Raw genomic sequence first — 21,988 nt, forward strand, 5'->3', positions numbered from 1 at the left:
TCCATGGAATCTACAGTTCTTTAAGCTTCTAGAGTCCCAGTCTAACGTTCACTTCAACTAGTTGGAAAATTTAACGATTTATATGAGTCGCAACTCAGTGAATATAAACAATCAATGAATACCAATCACACACAATCATGCAAACAAGTCTCACACCCAAGTCATACAAATGCAAATGAATGAACCATTTTATTAATGTTGTGATACCACCAGTCAGTCACTACCCGGGATCAAATAACAGGTAACATGTATAATATAATCTTGTTTCGGTCCATGTAATCAAGTAGTCTACGTATTAACCATTTAGGTCCAAGTAGTCCAAATATTGACCGCATAGGTCCAAGTGGTCCAAATAAATTCAAGTAGTCATAAAAGTTACTGAACTGGTATGTCACAACGTCATCCATTTACATTTCATACAATCATGTACATATATTCTATATCAATTAAATCACATTTAACATATATACATACTCCTCATTTAAATTCAACTATCACAAATAATATTCAACAAGTATTAATTCATATCTATTCAAGTCAATTACAACAATTCACATCAACATGTATTCACATCAAACACCACAATTCTCAAATCACAAACACAATTAAAAAATTAACTTCATATCATGTTTATACTCACTTCTATGCCGCTAATTTTCTCGATGACGGCTTGTACCCTCCTCCAGAATATCTTCAATATTACGAGCACCTTTCTCTTTTCTACTACTACTTCTTCTTCCTTTTTTCTTCACTTTCTCTCTCTTGAAGGTGTTTCTCTCTCTAAATTTCTGAAGATTTCCATATTAGAACGGATCATCTAATCCTTCTAAAGAGTTGTCTAATGGGTTTGGGTAAATTCTCTTATTTACCCATGAATATGTATGGTTATTACTATATTTTGTACCACTATCTTAATCATCATCATTATTATTCTTATCCTTATTCCGATTCTTATATATTTTTATTATTAATTTTGATCTGAAATTGTATAATATATTATTTAGATTAAAATTTTAATAAATTACATTTGAGTCCCTATACTTTTAAAATCATTCAATTTAGTCCTTATACTTTTAAGACACACTTAAACTTCTATTTCATATACTTTCACTTATCCTAATATTATTATCTATATAAATTATCATATATTCAATGACATTAATGACATGTAAAATACAAATATTATTTTCTAATGTTCCTAATAAGGTCATGTAATTCATATGTCTATATGAAATGAAATGCACCAAATTGAAATGTTACAACATGTGTCATGTTACATAATTAATAAAATAGATTGAAACATATTAAAAAAAGAAGTTCTTACTTCTTCAACTATAAAACTTTTTCTTCTCTCATATTAGAATCGCATACCCTAACCTTGGTCGTTTTACTTTTTTAAGATGAGTGCAATATATCTTCCGCATTTAACTTACTTTTTTACAACCGATTGATTAATTGATTACATTTTACGCAAGTTCAGGGGGCTAACTGAATATTTTATGCAAGTTCAAGGGGCTATTAGAATACTTTAAAAGTTCAGGGGGACAACCAAGCTTTTTGGACAAGGTCAGGAGACAAATGATGTATTAAACCTATTATAATTAATTAAAAGAACATATGAAATGAATTAGGGAAAATCATGAAGAAAATTTAAACCATCTAAAGATTTTTATAAAAACATTGAAGTATAATTAAGGTTTAATACATTCCCAGCCCCCTCAAGTTATTTCAATACTGCAACTGATCCCCCGAACTTAGACTTGTGACAACTAAACCCCTCAACTTGCTTATTTGGAACAAATAACTCCTCAAGTTGCTCAATTGGAACAAATAACTACTCAAGTTGCTTATTTGGAACAAATTACCCCTAAGCCCCAAAAAACATTCAACATAATATTATCAGAAATCAAAGATTTTCAAAATATCGGTTGCTACATATAACTAATCTACTGTTACATTAACTAAAGAGAAAACAAAACTCCCGAAATCACAAATATTAACCTATTTGATGGGCTATTTGTTCCAAATAATCAAGTTGAAGGGGTTAGTTGTCACAAGTCTAAGTTGAAGGGGTCAATTGCACTATTGGGATAACTTGGGGGGCTAGCAAGGTATTAAGTCTATAATAATACTTTGTCCAATGTATTAATATCAGCATTTGAAATTTTTAAGCTTGTGAAAGCAATATATGGTTATCCAAATATTTCAATTGATTTTCTAATCCTTCTAACTATGTTAGTGACCGTTGTATCTTCTGGAAAAAAAAAAAAAGTGGAAGTTAAAATTATTAAAAAGCTCTTTGAGACCATCAACATCATTAGACAGATTGAATGGTTTAGTTATTTTATATATGGAGAGAAACATGTTAGTGCATATTGATATAGCCATTATTATTAGTGATTTTGTATCTGGTAGATAAAAAAATTTACATGAACAACTGGATACTTAAAAGCAAAATAAAATATTTTTTATATGAATTAGATATTTTCATTAAATCCCGTATAATAGAAAGTTATCATTTTTAAGTAATTTTTCTATTTTATTTTTTGTGAGCTCCTTATTTTCTGTCTCGCCTCTAAACTTCCAAAATCTCAAAATCGACCCTGGTCATAATGAATATCGAAACAACTTGCTACTTAATTTTTCCAATTTCCCACAATTTATCTCCAAATCTTGGAGCTCAAAAAATTTATTAAAAAATTAATAAAAGGATAAAATTGTCCAAAATTGCTCCTTGGAACTTTTCATAACCGTTATTTATATTTATTTGATGTGTAATATTGACAAAATTATACTTCTTATTTCTATAAAACACAATTATCTTTAATGTTCTTTTTAGGGAAAATTACACAGAAATTCATATTTTAAAAACTATTTACAAGTATGTCAAGTCATAATTTTGGATCATGTCAAACTAGTTAAAATCAGTACTTTTAATATATTTAAAGATTAGAATTTATAAATTAGAAGTCTATAATATATTTTTTACGGTTTATAGTTTATGAATTGGAGTCTAGAATCTTTAAATTATAATGTAAAATAATAATATATAGAAAATAATGACATAATAAGAATTAAGTTTGGTGATATGATTTAGTTGTAATTTTGTACTTAATTATGATATTCATGTAATTGACCCGTTCTTTTTATTTCTATAATATTATTATTGAAAGAACACTATTTTACTCCTTTAAATAAATTATTGTTTTTAATTATTATTCGAATATTTAGATTTTTTTTTTGGTAGAAAAGGAAAGGAAAGCAAAGCAAAACAAGCAACTACATCGGGATTAGCCTAGGAAAGCTAACCCCAATCCTATCCTCTAAAAGAAGAGGAGAAAGAGCGATAGGGGGAACGGTAAAGGTAGAAACACCTAACACCCCCTCATGGCCTGTCGCCGCCAAGTGATCTGCAACACGGTTCTGCTCCCGGAAAATGTGGCTGAACTCAAGGATATCAAATGAGGGGCTAAGCCTCTTAATAGCTTTAATAAGGTTGCGGCTATGAAGACCCATGGCATGACTACCCAAAATCATATTGATGGCCTCCAAGTTATCTGACTCCACAGAAAGCCTCTTAACACCCAGCCTAATCGCCAGCTGGATCCCAGAGAGAATGCCCCAGAGCTCCGCAGAGAAGGAAGAACCCAAACCCAAATTTTGGGTAAACCTAGAAAGCCAGGCGCCTCCCGCATCCCTAAGAACACCTCCGACAGCAATCTTACCATTACTGAGGCAGGAACCATCAGTATTCAGCTTCACAACCCCCTCTCTCGGCCTGCTCCAGCTCAGGAGGTGGACATCACTACTCGGGGAAGATCTGGCAAGGGACTCACCTTTGAAACTATCAATAATAGAGGAGAGTTTCTTCAAGAAGAACTCAACTAAGTTAGGCAAAAGCACAACTTTATTATCAAAAATCTCCTCGTTCCTCCATTTCCACACTTGATGACAGATAATGGCAAAGAAAATGTCCCCATGCTCCATATAAGACAATAACTTTCCCCTAATACCATCTGAGAACCAGTCGTTCACAGAATGGGACATGAAGGAAGAGAAAGTATGATGAGGGAGAATTTTCTTCCAAACCTCTTCACTCTTAGGGCAATCCCTAAGAGCGTGGCACAACGATTCAACATGGCCTCTACATCTACCGCAAGCTCCAGAGGTCGCCAAATGCCTTCTGTGTCTATCCGAGTTAGTAAGTAATCTGTCTTTAACGCCCAGCCACAGGAAGCTCCTCATGCGGTAGGGGATTTTAAGGGACCAAATGGTCTTCCAAATATCCGAGGGATTATCAGTCCTGTTAAGGGAAAAAGCTTCAAAGGCAGATTTGCAAGAATAGACTCCATTGTTAGTCAGCGCCCAGCAATGCTTATCCATGTCTTCCTCTTGATTACTCACCTTCACTTCTCTAATTCTAAGGAGAGTCTCAAGGCTAAAGAAAGAATCAAATTTAGGCCAAACCCAGTCCCCTTCAGAGTCCACTACATCGGCTAACCTCCAGTTTTGGATATCACTAGGGGGGGGGGGGGGAAGTGCACACATCCACTAAAGGTTTATCCCCAATCCAGGTATCAAACTAGAAGCTTATGGACTTACCATTACCCACATCCAGACCAACCCCCGAGCAAAACTCAGCAAAAACGGCGCTAAGCCCTTTCCAGAGGAAGGAACAATTGATAACTCTCTCTTTCGGGCCCCCAAAGATCTTATCTTTTCAATACTTACCACAAAAAAGGCGAACCCATAGAGAGGAGGGGCATTGCCACATACGCCAAAGGAGTTTCATTAATAAAACTTTATTATTATCCTTAGCTCTCCTAATGCCCAAACCCCCTAAATCTTTGGGTTGACAAACCTCACTCCAAGGCACCAGGTGGATCTTTCTTCCCTCCGTAGCTTCCCCCCACAGGAACCTTCGGTTAATCTTATCAAGATCATTAAGCACAAGATTCGAAAGCTGACAAGCCTGCATGATGTGGTTGGGAGCAGCGGAATTCACAGATTGAATTAAAGTCAGACGGCCAGCGAGGGAAAGAGTCTTGGCTTTCCACGTGGCACACCTCGTATTGGCTTTGTCCAAAGTATCTTTAAAAGAAACTTTAGACACTCTCTCACTATGGAGAGGAATCCCCAGATACTTCCCAAGAGAATTAGTAAGAGGAATACCAGACAAATCACTTAATCTTTTACAAATTCTCGGATTCATATTCTTAGAGCACATCATCCTAGATTTCTGGATATTAAGTCTCTGACCAGAGGCCGAACAAAAACAATCCAGAATATCCATAATGACACTCAACTGCTCCTCATTACCTTCAAGAAAGATAAGGACATCGTCCGCAAAGAATAAGTGGGTCACCTGGGGACAGAAACTGTTGATGGCCACCGGGTGGAAACTCCCAATATCAATGGCATCTTGAATAAGGTGGGACAGCCTCTCCATAGCAATAACGAAAAGGAAGGGACTCATAGGATCACCCTGACGGATGCCCCGACCCGGAGAGAACTCCTCCGACATATCCCCATTCACCATAACCTGAAACACAGGAGAAGTAATACAAACCTTAATAAGATTTCTCCAACTGTCCGGGATCCTAGCTCTCTCCAGACTCTCCATCAGGAAGTTCCAGTTGATGCGATCATAGGCCTTCTCCAAATCCAGCTTAAGAGCCACAATGCCTTTCTTCCCTTTCCTAATCTTCATAGTGTGCACCATTTCTTGGGCAATCACCACATTATCCATCATTTGTCTACCGGGTACAAAACTACCCTGATTCTGACAAATGATCTCTGGAAGAATGCCACGGATTCTATTAGCCACAATTTTTGTAATCGTCTTGTAAAGAACCTTACAAAGACTGATGGGTCTCATATGCAAAAAGGAAGAAGGCTTATCAATTTTAGGAATAAGGACCAGGAGAGTTCTATTAACCAGCTCAATATCCTTAGACCCATTGAACACACCTATGATAAACTCATAGATACCCTCCTTCACAACACCCCAGTGCTTGTGGTAGAAGCCAGCTGGAAGACCATCAATACCAGGCGCTTTAGACGCCCCAATGCTGAAGATGGCATGGTCAATCTCTTTTGGGAAATAGGAAGAAAAGCACTCTGACTGATATCCTCACTGATCAAAGGAAAGGTAGCAATAGAGTGAGCCCTCTCCAGCTGAACAGGATCCTCTTTGAAAAGCTCCTTATAGAACTCCAGAGCCAAATTCCGAATCACCTCATCTTCATACACCCACTCCCCATCAGAATCTTTGATAGCCTCAATTCTATTCCTCTGCCGCCTGATCATAGTAGACAGATGGAAGTACCTGGTATTACGATCCCCATCCCTAATCCAGGATTTCCTAGACTTCTGGAACCAGAGAAGCTCCTCCTGCCTAAGCACAGCTTCCAGCTCCTTCTGAAGGGTTCTAAGGAGGCCATCTAAATTGTGATCAAACCTCACATCCAACCTACGCTGAACGCCCTCCATCCTTTTTAACAACTTATTCTTTCTTCTAATAATGTGCCCAAAGACATTCTTATTCCAACCAAGCACCTTCTTCCTGAACCCTTCAGAAGCTTGCAAGACATTCGAATGAGGTTTCCAATTATCTTGGACGAACTCCTTAAACTTAGGATGGGACTCCCACGCCAGCTGGTACCGAAACGGTCTCTTCCCTCTAGGCCGGTTGCCTCTCAAAAGTCTAAACAAAATAGGGCAATGGTCCGAATGACGGAACGGAAGATTTAAAACAGAACACTCAGGGAAAGAAGTCAGGGCAGCCACATTAGCATAGACCTTGTCCACACGAACAAAGGTACTATTGCGTTTCCAAGTGAATCTATGACCCGAAGCCTCCAAGTCGGAAAGCCCACATAAATCCATATTATTTTTGTGGTGAAGACAGCGATTAACATAATGATTGGAACCTCCTCTCTGGTCACTCATAAGGCCGATATCATTAAAGTCTCCCACAATAAACCAGGGCTCAGAGATGTTGCCACTCATCGAAAAGAGGATCTCCCACAGCCGTTTGCGATTAACTAAGATCGGATCAGCATACACAAGGGTAGTCAAGAAGGGAGTAATACCAGAAATGCTCACTTTACAGTGAATGAACTGCTTATCGATACTAATAACATCAAAATGAATCCGGTCTGGCCTCCAGAAAAGCCAGATCCCACCAGCTCGGCCAGTAGCCTCCGATCTAACACACCTCCAGTTCTTAAACTTATTAACCACCTCATCTGCTTTCTCTCCACTAATCTTAGTTTCCAGTAAAGCAAAACACGAGGGGTTAAACTGTTTAATTAGGTCATTAATATGGATACGGGTAGCCTTGCTAGTCGCACCCCTAACATTCCAGCACAACAAGTCCATAGAAAGGAGGAGACTGACCGCACCAACCTAACTAAGCCAGGTATTTACTAGGGGCTCTTGAGAGCCTCACCGAGGTACCCGCAGGTCCCCTCTTCTCTGAAAGAGCCAAGGAATTCTGGATGCTTTTTTGTTTGCCCTTTGGCTTTTTCAAGCCAGGTTTAATAACCCCCATTGGATTCCCAATTCCAGGTCCACCAGTAAGAATAGAAGAACTACCCTTATTAGTTTCCTTCATCTTTCGGGCCGCCTGAACCAGGGGGCCCCCCTGAGCTTCATTCTTGGAAGCAAATAGGGGATTAACAGAATCAACCACTAGCTCAGAAGACACAACAGACTCCAGACCTGGCAAACTGTGTTCCATAAGCTCATCTCCCTGGACAGTCTCATGAACGTCTTCAATAGATAGGGCACCAAACCTAGAGCCAGACCTAAGAGCTAAGCTGGTACCAGCCTCCTCCCTAGCCTTGGGGATAGGCTTTTCCTTCACACTAGGGGCAGCCATAGGCTTAGAAGGAGCGGAAATCCCCTTCTTGATAATATCAGGAGGAAGATTCTGCATAATAGGAGGCTGAGTTCTGCGACGAGTAGTCCGTTTAGCTACCATCCAAGGACCGAAGTTTCCTTCATTCCCTTGGTTACCTACAGAAATACTCCCACTCTCCATAACAGTCTCCTTCAAAACACTCTCCCTTTTGGAGCAACCTTCCTGAGAATGACCATAAATGCCATAATCATAACAAATGTTATGTAAGCCTTCATATTCGATAAAGAACACCTTGTTCTGAACATAGAACTTAGATAATAAGGGTTTCGCAAGATCCACATCCACACAAACCCTAGCAAACTTGCCCCTAATGGCACCAATAGTAGTCTTATCCACATGGTGGACCTTCCCAACCATGCCTCCTATTTTGCTTAGGAATTTCTCACTGTAATACTCAATGGGAAGGCCCGGAAATCTAACCCAAGTCAAAATCCTGTTAACAGTAGAATCATGGGGATTAAAATTAGGAACCCAAGGCCGTAAAGCCAGAACGTGGTTAGAAATAATATATGGGCCCCCCTTGATCACAGTATTATAATCCTCAACTCTAGTAAACTTGATGACATAGAAGTCATTTTCAAGGTCAGTAATACTGATTTTCCCTTTCCTAGCCCACTGGGCTTGAATCCTTTGGGCAAAATAATTAAAGCTGATCCTCTTCCCCAACACCTTAACTATCAAAGACACCTTCCACTTCTCTCTGAGTTCCCTCTTCTCTTCCGAAGACAATCTAATAACCGGACAAAGAGGATCATCCTGGACACCATCCTCCTCGTCCGAATCAGAGAAAAGATCCGCAGAATCCCCTACCATCTCCACTTCCTCAAAGCAGAGCTCCTCCTCAACCACTCCCATAACCGTGTCTTTCCAAGACCCTTTACCTATCCCGTTATTGCCAACTGCAGTCCTGGGGGAGGCCATGTTCCCCTGTCCCTGAATATCATGCCCAGCCTCAAAAGGGCTCTGACTCGAGGCAACCTGCCCCCCAAATGCAGCCTCAGCCTGCCCAGCACTGACTGGAATAGGACAATCAATGCCAGGCACAATGCCGGAAAAACCAGGCCAACGCCCAGCCCCAGCATCGGCAGGCCCCCTGCGGTGCCCGGTGCCATCGGCAGGGAGGACAGGCGCCGCACAGTCCGCAGGCGGCAACTTGCCCACCCGTCCATCCGGGATCGCGGGGAGCAAGGGGCGGGCAACCGCGTCACCCGATCCCATGCGCCCACCCCCCAAACATCCTGCAACCACTGCCCCAGGCACAGGGCACCGCTCGTCCAACCTCCCTGCCGATGAATCCCCCTCCAGCGGCGCCGCCTGCGTCCCAGCCGAATCCGCAAGCAAGGCAACCGATCCAGGCACCACGCCCCTGTCCCCACGATCCCAGGCCCCTCCAGCCCCCCAATCCCCTAAACCGGCGCCGCATCCTGCCGGATCTAACCCATCGGACCCTTGCCAAGCCCCCCGACCCCGCTCCCGGGAGCGATCCCTCACCCGCTCGCCATGCCCCCTCTTCTCCCTTGCATCCCCTGCCGAAGCCACAACGCCGCCAGCCGACACTCCATCCTGCACCAGATCCGACGCCCGCCCTACCCCAGCCGCCCGATCCGCCTCACCAAGATCGGAATTGCCGCCATCACCGCCCCCCTCCAAGGTCCGCCTAATCCTAGGTCTCTCTCTCTGTCTTTCGCCATCAGATCTGCGAGAGAGAAGACAGATCTGGGAGAGATAAGATAGATCTGAGAAAGAGAAAACAGATATGAGATCGAATGAAGACAGATCTGGGAGAGAGAAGACGAATCTGAGAGAGAGAGAAGACAGATCTGAGAAAAAGAAGACAGATCTGAGAGAGAGAAAATAGATCTGAGATCGAATGAAGACAGATCTGAGAGAGAGAAGACAGATCTGAGAGAGAGAAGATCGATCTGAGAGAGAGAATAGATCCGAGATAGAATGAAGACAGATCTGAGAGAGAGAAGACAGTTCTGAGAGAGAGAAAACAAACCTCAAAATAACCAAACCACAAGCCGTAGCTCCCACGAGAAGGAGAAAATCATAGCTCCCATGAGAAGGAGAAAACTTCTCTAATGAAAGAAGGATAAAACTTCTCTCAGATTATTTTTATTAATTAGTTGCGATTTTTACTTTTATAATTTATTTATTAATTAATTTCAAATATGTCCATATTAATCACAATTTTACCAAAGCTAGTAACAACTAAAAACCACCACCATTAACTAAAAGCTGAACCAAACAGACTCTTAGAATAAAAAAACTACAAAAATTATACTTCTTATTTCCACAAAACACAATTATCTATAATGTTTTTTTATTTCTATAATATTATTATCGAAAGAACACTATTTTACTCCTTTAAATAAATTATTGTTTTTAATTATCATTCGATTATTTAGATTATTTTTATTAATTAGTTGCGATTTTTACTTTTATAATTTATTTATTAATTAATTTCAAATATGTCCATATTAATCACAATTTTACCAAAGCTAGTAACCACAACTAACAACAACCACCATTAGCTAAAAGCTGAACCAAACACACTCTTAGAATAAAAAATAAAAAAAAAAAAAAAACGAGAACTAAACAGGTACTTAATAACGTTTACAACGGTCTCTCCACCGTTTCAATTCGTTCTTGTTCCGTTATTCGGCTAGCACCAGTTCTAGCACAATAGTTGTTCGTGCACCTGACTTTGAAGATCAACTACTTTGTGAATTCTTCGGCCATCTCTAGAAGAGACAGAATGAGTATGTTTATATCCTTAAACGGATCAAAACGATTTTATTCAATTAACGGTTAACAGACAAATATCAACCAATAAGGAATTATAAATAAATTTTGAACTCCAATTCCGATGTGCTAATCAACTGACAATAATCTCTAATAGTGCATCACTAAAAGTCATTTCCCCAAAATAGCCTTTTCTTTATACAAATTTGTATTTGTAACAACTATAGCAAAAAGAAATAAAACAAAATTCCTTTTTAGAATTGCAAAAATTAATGTCAAAACTAATTGAAGAGATGTTTTTACAAAAACTCATGAATCTGAGTTTAACTAAAGTGACTAGCTTTGCACTTTCTTAGTCTTTTTACCTTTCTTTTGCTTCTGCTTCAATTGGGTAAGACCTGCTGAAGTGATCTTCACATTCCCAATAATGGCAGCTACTAGCTCTGGATCTGTACATGCTTTCATCAATTCCTTCTCTCTGATACTTGCTTCTACCATGTGGCTAAACAAGTTCATCGCAGTTTTTGCCGCTACAAACAGATCAATCAATCAATTATCGAGTTCGTGTAAGTGATCGCGTTAGTGTAAGTGATCTTGATCTTGATCGTGTTCGTGTCTTGTCAAGTGTTAGTGTAAATGAGTCTAACCCTAACACAAACCAAACAAACTTTGTGCCATAATCATATCAACCTAATTGGATCCATGTCGTTTTTGTGTCGTGTTCATGGGTTGTATGTAATTTTACTAGAATATAGGCATAGTTGTTAAAGGCACGCCTCACACAAGGCTCAAGGTCTTGAGCCTTGAATGAAGAAAGTGAGGCGTTGTACAAAAGTCCCTTGCCTTGTACACCTCGTTTGCGCCTCGGAGCCCGGATCAAGGCGCGCCTGAAAGTTTTTACTAGGGTTTTTTTATTTTTTACAGGGTTTTTTTATTTTTTACTGTTTTCTGTAAAATAAATGTTTGATTAATCTCAACCACTAATCTAATTTAAACAAGATTATTCTTAACCCTTGATCTAAACAAGAATATTAAGAGCCATAAGTAAATATAGAAAGAATTGAGCAGGATTAAGAGCAGACACGTAAAGAAAGAAAAGTCTCCTCCACTCCATGTAAAAATAAACTGCGACAGACACCGTGAAGAACAGAGAACGTGCAGCCTGGAATTGTGTGTTCTTTTTTATTGTCAATGAATGGTTATTAGTTTAGCAGCATTAGTTATAGTTAGGTATTTAGGTTAAGACACTAAGTATATGTTAATGTAAACTTAACTTGGTGTTTTTGACATTTATGATTTGGTATTATGTTTTTATGTGATTGTTTTTGTTTGTGTGGTCATAAGTATGTGTTTTTGGTTTATGCTTAACTAGTAAAAGAGTATATATATTCTTTATTATTTATGCGCCTTGTGTTCCCAAGGAACGCGCCTCGCCTTGCACCTTGAGCCTAGGCTCCAGGACCCCTTAGCGCCTTACCGCGCCTAGGCTCCAGAATCACATAGTAATATTTCTAAATATTTATGCCATTTTTGGATTAGCAAGTTACCACTTCCAAAAGTTTGATTCAAAATTTATTTAAGAGGTCTCTTACTTGTTAGTTGTTTGCGTAATGTGATTAAATCACATGTAATTTTACTATCTCAATTCCTTCTCTTTGCTACTTTCTTCTAGCATGTGGCTAAACAAGTTCATCGCAGTTTTTGCCGCTACAAACAGATCAATCAATTATCGAGTTCGTGTAAGTGATTATTTCCGTGTCTTGTCAAGTGTCAGAGTTAGTGTAAATGAGTCTAACCCTAATACAAACCAAACAAATTTCGTGACATAATCGTATCAACCCAATTGGGTTCATGTCGTTTGTATCGTGTTCATGGGTTGTATGTAATTTTACTACCTCTAACAATGGATGATATTTTAAGATAAGTATATAGTAATATATCTAAATATTTATGTCATTTTTGGATCAATAATGTGTTTACAAATCACATGTAATTTTTACTATCTCAATTCCTTTTCTCTGCTACTTGCTTTTGCATGTGGCTAAACAAGTTCATCGCAGTTTTTGCTGCTACAAACAGACCAATCAATTATTGAGTTCGTGTAAGAGATCGTGTTGTGTAAGTGACTGTATTAGTGTCTTGTCATGTGATGAGTTAGTGTAAATGTGTCTAATCCTAACATAACCTAAACAAATTGATGCCGTAACCGTATCCCATTGGGGTTTGCGTCGTTTTTGTGTCGTGTTCATGGGTTGCATGTAATTTTACTAAAATATAGGAGTATATAGTAATATTATATTTATGTCATTTTTGGATTCGCAAGTTCACACTTCCAAACGTTTGGTTCAAAATTTATTTAAGAGGTCCCTTACTTATTGTAGCGTGTTTACAAATCACATATAATTTTACTATTTCAATTACTTCACTCTTCTACTTGCTTCAAATACTTCTCTCTTCTACTTGCTTCTAGCATGTGGCTAAACAAGTTCATCGCAGTTTTTGTCACTACAAACAGATCAATCAACTATCGAGTTCGTATAAGTGAGTGATCATGTAAGTGTCTTGTCAAGTGTTGAGTTAGTGTAAATGAGTCTAACCCTAACACAAACCAAACAAATTTCGTGCCATAATCATATCAACCCAATTGAGTTCGTGTCTGTTTTTGTGTAGTGTTTTCATGGGTGGTATGTAATTTTACTACCTCTATTAATGGGTGGCATTTTAAAATATAGGGCTATATAGTAATATTTCTAAATTTTTATGTCATTTTCGGATTAGCAACTTGACACTTCCTAAAGTTCGATTCAAAATTTATTTAAGAGGTCTCTCTAACTTGTTCGTTTTAATGTGTCTACAGATCACATGTAATTTGATTATCTCCACTAATTATCTCCACTAAGGATGACATGTAAGAATATGAGATGTTCGAGTTATGTTCGCTGGTAACAATTGTAATTTTATTACCTCAATTAAGAAGGCATAAAAACATGAGATGATATAATAAAGGGATATGGTACCAAAGCTCCAAGGTTTTTGAGAAAGTGTCAATTTAGCCTCCTCAACATACAAAATAACACCATTTTAGCCTCAACTTTTGTGAAATGGTACCAATTTAGCCCTGTTTAATGGAACTTGGAGTTAAATTGGTACAATTTCACAAACCTTTAGGTGTCAAGTTCTGTTATTCAAGGCTAAATTAGTACCATTTCACAAACATTGAAGCTAAAATGATGCTATTTTATACTTTGTGGCTAAATTGACAATTCCAGAAAAACCATGAGGCCATTTTGACCTATTATAAAACACTAACCCACTAAATTTGCATCCGTCAACCGGAAAATGACCCACTACCTATTTAATTAAACACTAACCCACTAAATTCGTGTCGAACTAGTGTCATATTGTCAGGTTTTCTAACCTAATTTACTTGTTTTGTAAAAAGAGAGTACCTTTTCCTTTCTTTGCAGTGCCAGGAACAATTTTGACACGGTACTTGTATGACTGCACAGCCCCATAAGGACCACAGACAGGCACAGCATATAAGAGAATGTCGGTCGGCAAGGGATTCCCAGTCAGGTAATCCAAATCATTTAGCTTTTCTTTATCTTCTTCACCAATCTCATGAATGTCATCCTCCTCCATAGCCACCTTGTCTACCTCCACAGCTGTATGACCCGAAGCAATGCGGGAGGAGTTGTCGGGAGTTGCACCATTTGCACGACTGTTCGAACTATCATCAGGATGTTCAGAGCAATCTCGAGCCAGATGACCTGCCTTTTTACACTTGTAACATATTTTTGGAGCATCCACTGGACCTGCTGAATTGAAAAAATAGTGATATACAACTTGCTAATTTTCCAACAAAAACATGTTGATTTCCATTCAAACAAGTGAGGCTCGTGACGAAGCAGAAAAAGTTCAAAAAATTCAGATTTAGCATTTAAAGGCCGCAATAGTTCAGGGGCCATAATGTTAGTAGTGCAATAGGTCAGGGGCCACGAATTAAACAATTGAAAGTTGGGAGCCATAATGTTAGTAGTGCAATAGTTCAGGGGCCACGATTTAAACAATTGAAAATTTGGAGCACATACTTGTAACAGGCATCTTCTCTTTCTCTGTTACTTGATTTGCATGCTCTGTATCTGCATCTTTCTTGCGTGTATTCCCTGCAGACTAAATTTCACATTCATTGTCAGTTTCAGTGTGAAAACAAAAACAGACCAACAAATCATTCACTTGATCCATTATTTCTATTCCTTGCAATAATATAAGGCCAATATAAATTTTGATTCATGAAATGGCAAGAGGCTAAAATTTTGACTCATGGTTCCTGAACTTCATTTCTTGAAGTAAAAATTCTTGAACTTTACATTCTAGAACGTTAAAGTCCAAAATTCATAAAAAAGAACGAAATGATGACCTGGACAATTTGACTAGATCATTGAGTTTTTTTTATTCATGGTACCAAAAATTATGGCCAAATATCTATTTTACCTTTGTCATTTTGTTAATTTTTTAACTGACTTTTGTTGATTTGGAATTTAACGATACAGAATGTGAAGTTCAAGGATTTTTATGTCAAAAAGTGAAGTTTAGGATCCATAATGTATTGTAATTCTTAACATTTGATTGTGAGATGTTACTTCCGACTCGTTCTCGTCTGTGGTAATGTCTCACTGTCATATCCGATTCTATTTTGGATCGGGTTTGACATCAGTGGCCATGAATTTAATTTATCCACTAGTTTCATGCAGGAAAAAATGTTCAAATACTACATGGCCTAGGTTACTTTATTCTGATAGAAGCTAAAAGATATTTAAATAGAAACGTCTTGCTTTGGAAGAAACCAAAACTATGTATGTTAAAAACATTGAACTTTTGAACACCACGTCAACACCATAAAGAAAGTATCTGACTGTGCACATAATGGAAAAAGGTTGTAAGCAAAGATGATGTACTCACAGCCAATAAAGCCATCCGAATAGCCCTTTCTTCCTCGTCTTGGTTTGCGTATTTCTCCTTCATCTTCTTAAGTTTACTCCTTTGCCCACGGCTGATTTTACCACCATCCACATTATTTTTTTGAACACTACTTTCAGTTTGCCTGACAAAAGCATCAGCTTCTTTCGGTTCTTTTTCTGGCTCCACATTTGTGCTTTCAGAACCACTTTTCTGACCTTTCTTGAGCTTTCGCCTTTCAGCTTTTGAAACATGAGGTTTATTTTTCCCTGTTGCTGTACTTTCCTTATCATCGTGTTGCTCTGATTCAGTCTGAGATTTTTCAACAATAAAACTATTTTGAGATACAGTCGCAGGTCCTAGTCCGAGAGCTCTATCAATTAGATCCTCCAATTGCGGGGTAACAGAAGCAACACCAGTTGCAGCACCACCAGTTCCAGCATCATCAGATATATCATTATTGCTGACCTCACTAATGGAAGTACCTTGCTCAGGAAACTTAGGAGAACCAACTTCAGCATCAGGAACACTTGATGATTCTTTTGTTAGTTCTTTTCCTGTTACTTCCTTCTCTGATTCGGAATCAGAAATTTCTTGAAAAGGTCCACTATCTTCAAAATCATTCATCCCTTCCTCCTCACCCCTTACCCTCCTTTCATTTAAATGTGATCCCAAAGAGCTTTCGTCCAAGCGAAATAACAAGCCAAAGCCCATTATAAGAGGGTGTGGAGGAAGAAAGTTTTTCTTCCCACGAATCATGAAACTTCCCACTGTAAGGTACTCCCCTGTGGGAGCAGTTTTACTGACCTGGTGAGGGTATACCCACCAAGCACTAGTAACAATCTTTGAATCCCATGCCTGGCTGTGGCAAACCTACATCATAAAACTAAATTTAGAGACTGAATCATGATTCAAATCTTCTAGTTCAATCTACCCAGTAGCAACCGATCAAATAGGTAAAAAGTCCAAACTGGAGGAATAACTTACTGTAAAACATCCAGCTTGGTTTAAAGTAAGAGGAGGCACTGGTTGTTCTGGCTTGTGATTCTTTATCACAGTACTAGATGCTCCATGAAGGTCCGCGTGGATGTACCTGAACCAGTTTTTAAATGATATCCCTCAATCATGAATTTCAGCTCCCATGTTAAAAGTTGAATTACTATCTAAATCTATAAGCAAGTCTCTATGGCTGCTAATAACAATATCAATATTATGGTAAAGAGACTTACAGATCTCCTTTTGACATATAACGCTTGACAATCATCTCATTTTGTTGAGCATCACGTCCACTAATAATCAAATAATTTTCACTGCTGATAAACCAGTTAAATTTCTCAAACCAGTGAACTTTTCTCATGTGTGATATAGTGGCTACAGTTTTTTCCTGCACATACATCAGGTGACCAAAAAAAAAAAAGTAAAACACCAACCCTTTACATAAAAAGGCACTATTAAGAAGTTAAGAACGTTTAGAAAACATTGGCTGTACACACAAAGACACGTTTTTATTATGTATGTATATATATATATATATTGACGACTATGAGTTGTTTTATGCTGCAGTTATTAAGTGATTATTCCTTTAATCGCATGTCAATAGTGCAAGTACACTATAATACTAAAGGGCGGCACGGTGCACTATGCGTCCCCACTAAGCGAGGGTCCGGAGAGGGGTCCCACCACAAGGGTGTATTGGGGGCAAGCCTTCCCCTGCCAATTTTTTTGGCAAGAGGCCGCTCCTAAGACTCGAACCCATGAGCTCTAGGTCACACGACAACAACGTTTACCGTTGCGCCAAGGCTCGCCCTCAAGTACACTACAATACTATTACCAAAATATGTGCCGTAAAAAATATTAAGCTACACACCTGCTTAATATATTTGATGCAAGAAACCATATTTAAAAGACGACACAATTCAAATATAAAGCTACCTGTGAAAGCTGGAGACGTGTCTTCCTCTCAGCTGCTTTGAAAGCCTTGTCATGTGCTGTGACAGTTTTTTCCTGCTTACTTTCTTGCTTTTTCTTCATCTCATACCACCTCCGAGCATTAGCATGGGCTGAAAGTGCTAAATCAACTTCAACCTGAAAGTGTAGACATTCAACTAATCATGTATACATCTTAATGCACCAATAAAAGAAAACATGATCAAAGAACAAATCCCAATAACAGACAGTAATGTGGAAATTTTCATATAGATGAATGCATTATACAAGCTCTTAGGTCAAATACTTCTTATGAAAAAAGCACATTAATCACTGGAGAATGAAAAAGCATATGGCTCCAATGTTATGAAGAAGATTAACCACGAAAGTGAATCAACAGTTATGAACTGAAATAACAGTGGAGAGTAGACAATGCAAGAAAGGATCACTACTCTTAGAATGAGCACTCAGTGTGAAAAGCTATTTTGCAACCAAGTAACACCTTGTCAGCTGGAAGTGTCTTTTCATCATCATCCATGTCGTCAAGATTGTTGCTCAGCAGCAAAGTCATGCTGTTCTTTTCAAGGTGGAGCTTGTCAATTAGGCCTGCCACAGGGTTCCCTAACTTCTTTTCTTCCTTCACCATACGAGTAAGATCCTCCCAACTCATTCCCTTTGCAAGAGCTACACGAACAGCTAATATTGCATTATCTACATCTTCCAGGTTGTATTCTATCAATTCCGCCATTGTAATGCTATGGTCCACTTCTTTCCTCAATGTTAAGACACGATTTTCCTATAAAATCGAAAAATAGGCATTTATAACATATTTAAAATTAAATACATGCCCAAATATAAAAAACTTTGTGCAAAACAATGATAAAATAATAAAGCCAGAACAACCATAAGATGGCTAGTTGCTTGCTCATGTGCAAGTTCCAGACATTAGCGAAAGCCAGTTCAACAAAATAATCTGTATCTTATTGCTTCTTATAAAAACGTTCACAAAATTATTGACTACAATAAGTGACAAGGAAATATATGCTCGTTGACCATCGTCTTCCATTTCATAAAACAAAAATCGATTATTTACTCTAAGGATATTTAGTTTCGAAGATCAAAAGTGTGAAGGAAGTATATCTAGCAAATATAGACTAGGTACATCTACTCTCTACTTTCTGTCCCCCCAACTAAAAATAGCATAAGGTTTCCTGCACAATTCATCCAAAAATATACTCCAACTGAAGAAGCAATTCAAGTCTCATATAGGTGACTTTTAATCAAATGAATATGAATATTGACTTGGCATTGACACAAGTAGTAAATAAAAATCAACATAATATAATCAGGCAGAAAGACGCAGAGATGTTCCAGGAACCACTGAACTGATAAAAGGATACCTAAGCACATATAATGAGCATGGTACTCAGTACAAACACCATAAGTTCTCTGATTGTATATAATATAACATAATAATTATAAGGATAAGAATAAGAAATATAAAAACCTGATCAAGTTTTATTTTACTCAGTTTCTGAACAGCAGAGTCCTCTTTAGACTTTTGTTGCAGTTCCACCCTCTGACTCTCAATTTTGCTGTAGAACTCATCCAATGCCGCATCAAATGTATCAAACTTCACATAATCCCTAGTTCTGAATTGGTTCAATAATATAGGGCAGAATTCATCATACATCTGCAACATATGACCACAGTATCATAATTAAAAACATTATCAACCTACAAATTAATCATGAAAGGGAGAGAGAGAAGAAGTATTTTGCATTTAATACATACGAATAAATAAAGCTATAATCAACCTGGTTAGATATTCCTGATTTAGGTGTGTTGTCCTTATTCATAATTTTTTTCTGCATTAATATATATCCTTCAGGAACTGTTTCTCCTGAAATAACATCTTGAATCCAGTCTTCAAATTTCGTAACAGCATGGACTAAAACCTGCATCGCAGCATCATCCAATCTATTACTCTTAGAAACTTTTGTACTTGGGACCAAACCAGCATCCAATATCATATGCTCAGAGAGTGCAGGACCATAACCCAATGCCTCTCCAAGAATGACCTTCAACGTGCTTTGTTTAGTACGATTTCCATCAACAGAACTTTTACTTGGCTCGGAAGATTTACCACCCTTATTTTTACCCTGCTTTTCTTTTTTAGGTTTCTCAGAAACATTATTTTCAACTTCATTCATAGATTCAGTAACTTCAGGTTCCTTGATGGATGTAAGAGCTTCCTGCAACTTGGTAGCATCGGTTCGATTGAAAGCACGGCAAATTTCAGTAGGATACCGATGCCTCGACATGATTGCAAACCCTTTATCATCATCTCTGCCATCAATAAGGTGGAGATTTCAACTAATGATCAAGATACTAAATTAAACAGAGCAAATGTACAAGATATGAAACAAGACACAGAAAGTCTGAAATGGAAGAAGAAAAACCAACCTGTGAGATCGAAGAAGAGTTAGAACTGTAAACTCAGAATCAGTGAGCAGAATATTTCCTTGAGCATACAACTCCAATATGACATAATGTGCATTAGCACCAAGTCCAAATTGAAACACAACGATCTGAGGGAAAACATAGGCAAAACATTGACCCAAAATTAGCCTAACCACTCAAAAACAACACAAAAAATAGAGTTTAAGGCACTACAGAATCAAGCAAGGTTACTATACCCTATCATATCCAAGCTGCCGCACATCCTCAAGTCTTCTTGTACGTATATGTTTCCTTAATTTTAGAGTAAAACCAGAAGGAGTATTACTTTTATCCCTACAGACCACAAAGCAAAGGATTCAGCAAACAAATTTCTACGGTTCCCGAACTAAAACTACACAATTAATGAAGAATTACCTAATGTAAGCAGTGGTATGCAAGCGGACACCACTTTCCATCAACAGCAAAACCTTCTCACTCTCTCCTGATTCTGTCATGCCGCTGCTATTCATTAGCTTGAATACATATGTCTGCGAAATGAATCGGAAAATTCAATCAAAATGAATCGAATTAAAACTAGTAGGTTATGGAATTACAGAAAATAGGAAGTGAGAAGGGAAAAGAAAGGGACCTTGGGAGAGAGATCATAGACATTGGAGCAACGCATGCCGATTAACCTCCGCAAACACTTAACTTCTGCGGCGACATCGGCCGTGTTCATCCGTACCTTCACCATAGTTTCTACTTTTTTTTGTACAACAATCTTTTCTTCTTCTTTTCTTCTTCTCCTTCGTCGTCTTCCCTTGATTTGCTTGGAAATTCAGAAATATGGAAGCTTTCTGCACTAATTGGAGTTTACTTCTGTTAGCCGGGAAATGTTGTTCCGACTTGGTAGCAATTGCCTTGAAGCCTCAAACCTATCAATTTCATTGAATTAAGTGTCAATTTTGCTAATTTAACTTTGATTTGGGCTCTTTCCAAAAAAAAAAAAATGATTTGGGCTAAATTGAACCGTCTCTTCATTTAAGGATCAAATTGATACTTTCAGACTTATTTGTAGACCTGTCAATTACCGTGTTTCGTGTCAAAATCGTGTTATCTCATATTTATGTTCCATATGGTTTTATATGTTATAAATGCTAGAAAAATGATTTTCGTGTCAATCGTGTCGTGTCAGTCGGGTTGGCTCTGTAATCGTGTTTTCGTGTCAGAAATTGCCACCTCTACTTATTTGTTCTACCTGTTTATTGTTTGCTGTTTGAAAAAATTGTTTTTTTCAAAAAAAAACACGTAAAACTCTCATTTTTTACTATGAAAAGGCAAACACTATGAGAAAATGGAGTAAACAAATACCCACGTTCATTTGATGCAATTTACGGTCTACTTGATTAAGTTGTAAGCTTTTGACTGATAGTTGTTATTGTTACCGTTATGGTTATATCAGTTAGGGATGAGTACATTTCGACACAATTTGAAGATGCGAAAATCTTTAGAATTGTATCTACTAAAGCCAGTGGTACAATTCGGTTCAGTTCTAAAGAAAATGTCAACGGTTCAATCTGGTTCTACATTAGTTTTTCGGATATTCGATCCGGTTCCAGAATCTCCAACATATTTACTCAGTAATATTAGGGATTTGAAAATCTCCAGAATTGTACCTAATTAAATCAACGGTACGATGTAGTTCTGTCTTAAAGAAAAAGTCAATAGTTTAATCCAATTCTGCATTTTTTATTTGGGTATTCGGGCTGATTCAAGAATCTTCAAGATCCACTCTCAATTCTAGTATCAGTAGCGTTCATATGTACCCTGACTAATCAACCAGCTTTAGACTTAGGCTTTATTAGAATCTTATAATAGAAATTAAAATCATCTTGAAGTTTAAATCTAATATTCTAGATATAAAATTGACATATCAAATCATTTAGTTAGTTAGAGTTCATGTGAACACTACTAATGGTTGTATTT

At 37.9% G+C, this 21,988-nt stretch overlaps 1 protein-coding gene across 3 annotated transcripts; it reads right to left on the reverse strand.

The window, feature by feature from the left end:
- Window positions 1-10,799: 10,799 nt before the first annotated feature.
- LOC136220107 (uncharacterized) lies at window positions 10,800-20,931 on the reverse strand. Of its 3 annotated transcripts, none has more exons than XM_066007804.1 (14): window positions 20,652-20,931; window positions 20,438-20,550; window positions 20,260-20,356; window positions 20,027-20,151; window positions 19,378-19,909; window positions 19,068-19,253; window positions 18,063-18,356; window positions 17,567-17,719; window positions 16,864-17,018; window positions 16,622-16,727; window positions 15,638-16,507; window positions 14,767-14,848; window positions 14,125-14,490; window positions 10,800-11,205 (listed from the first exon to the last, which is right to left on the reverse strand). In XM_066007804.1, the coding sequence occupies exons 1-14, from the start codon at window positions 20,754-20,756 to the stop codon at window positions 11,012-11,014; spliced, it is 3,378 nt and encodes a 1,125-aa protein (XP_065863876.1). In that variant the 5' UTR covers window positions 20,757-20,931; the 3' UTR covers window positions 10,800-11,011. The 3 variants fall into 3 exon arrangements, with proteins under 3 accessions (XP_065863876.1, XP_065863875.1, XP_065863877.1); XM_066007803.1 differs by having other exon boundaries at window positions 14,125-14,493; XM_066007805.1 differs by lacking the exon at window positions 10,800-11,205 and adding an exon at window positions 12,193-12,382 and having other exon boundaries at window positions 14,125-14,493.
- Between the last annotated feature and the right edge of the window lie 1,057 nt (window positions 20,932-21,988).

This window comes from Euphorbia lathyris, chromosome 2 (genome assembly GCF_963576675.1).
Source record: "Euphorbia lathyris chromosome 2, ddEupLath1.1, whole genome shotgun sequence".
NCBI classification, from domain to species: Eukaryota; Viridiplantae; Streptophyta; class Magnoliopsida; order Malpighiales; family Euphorbiaceae; genus Euphorbia; species Euphorbia lathyris.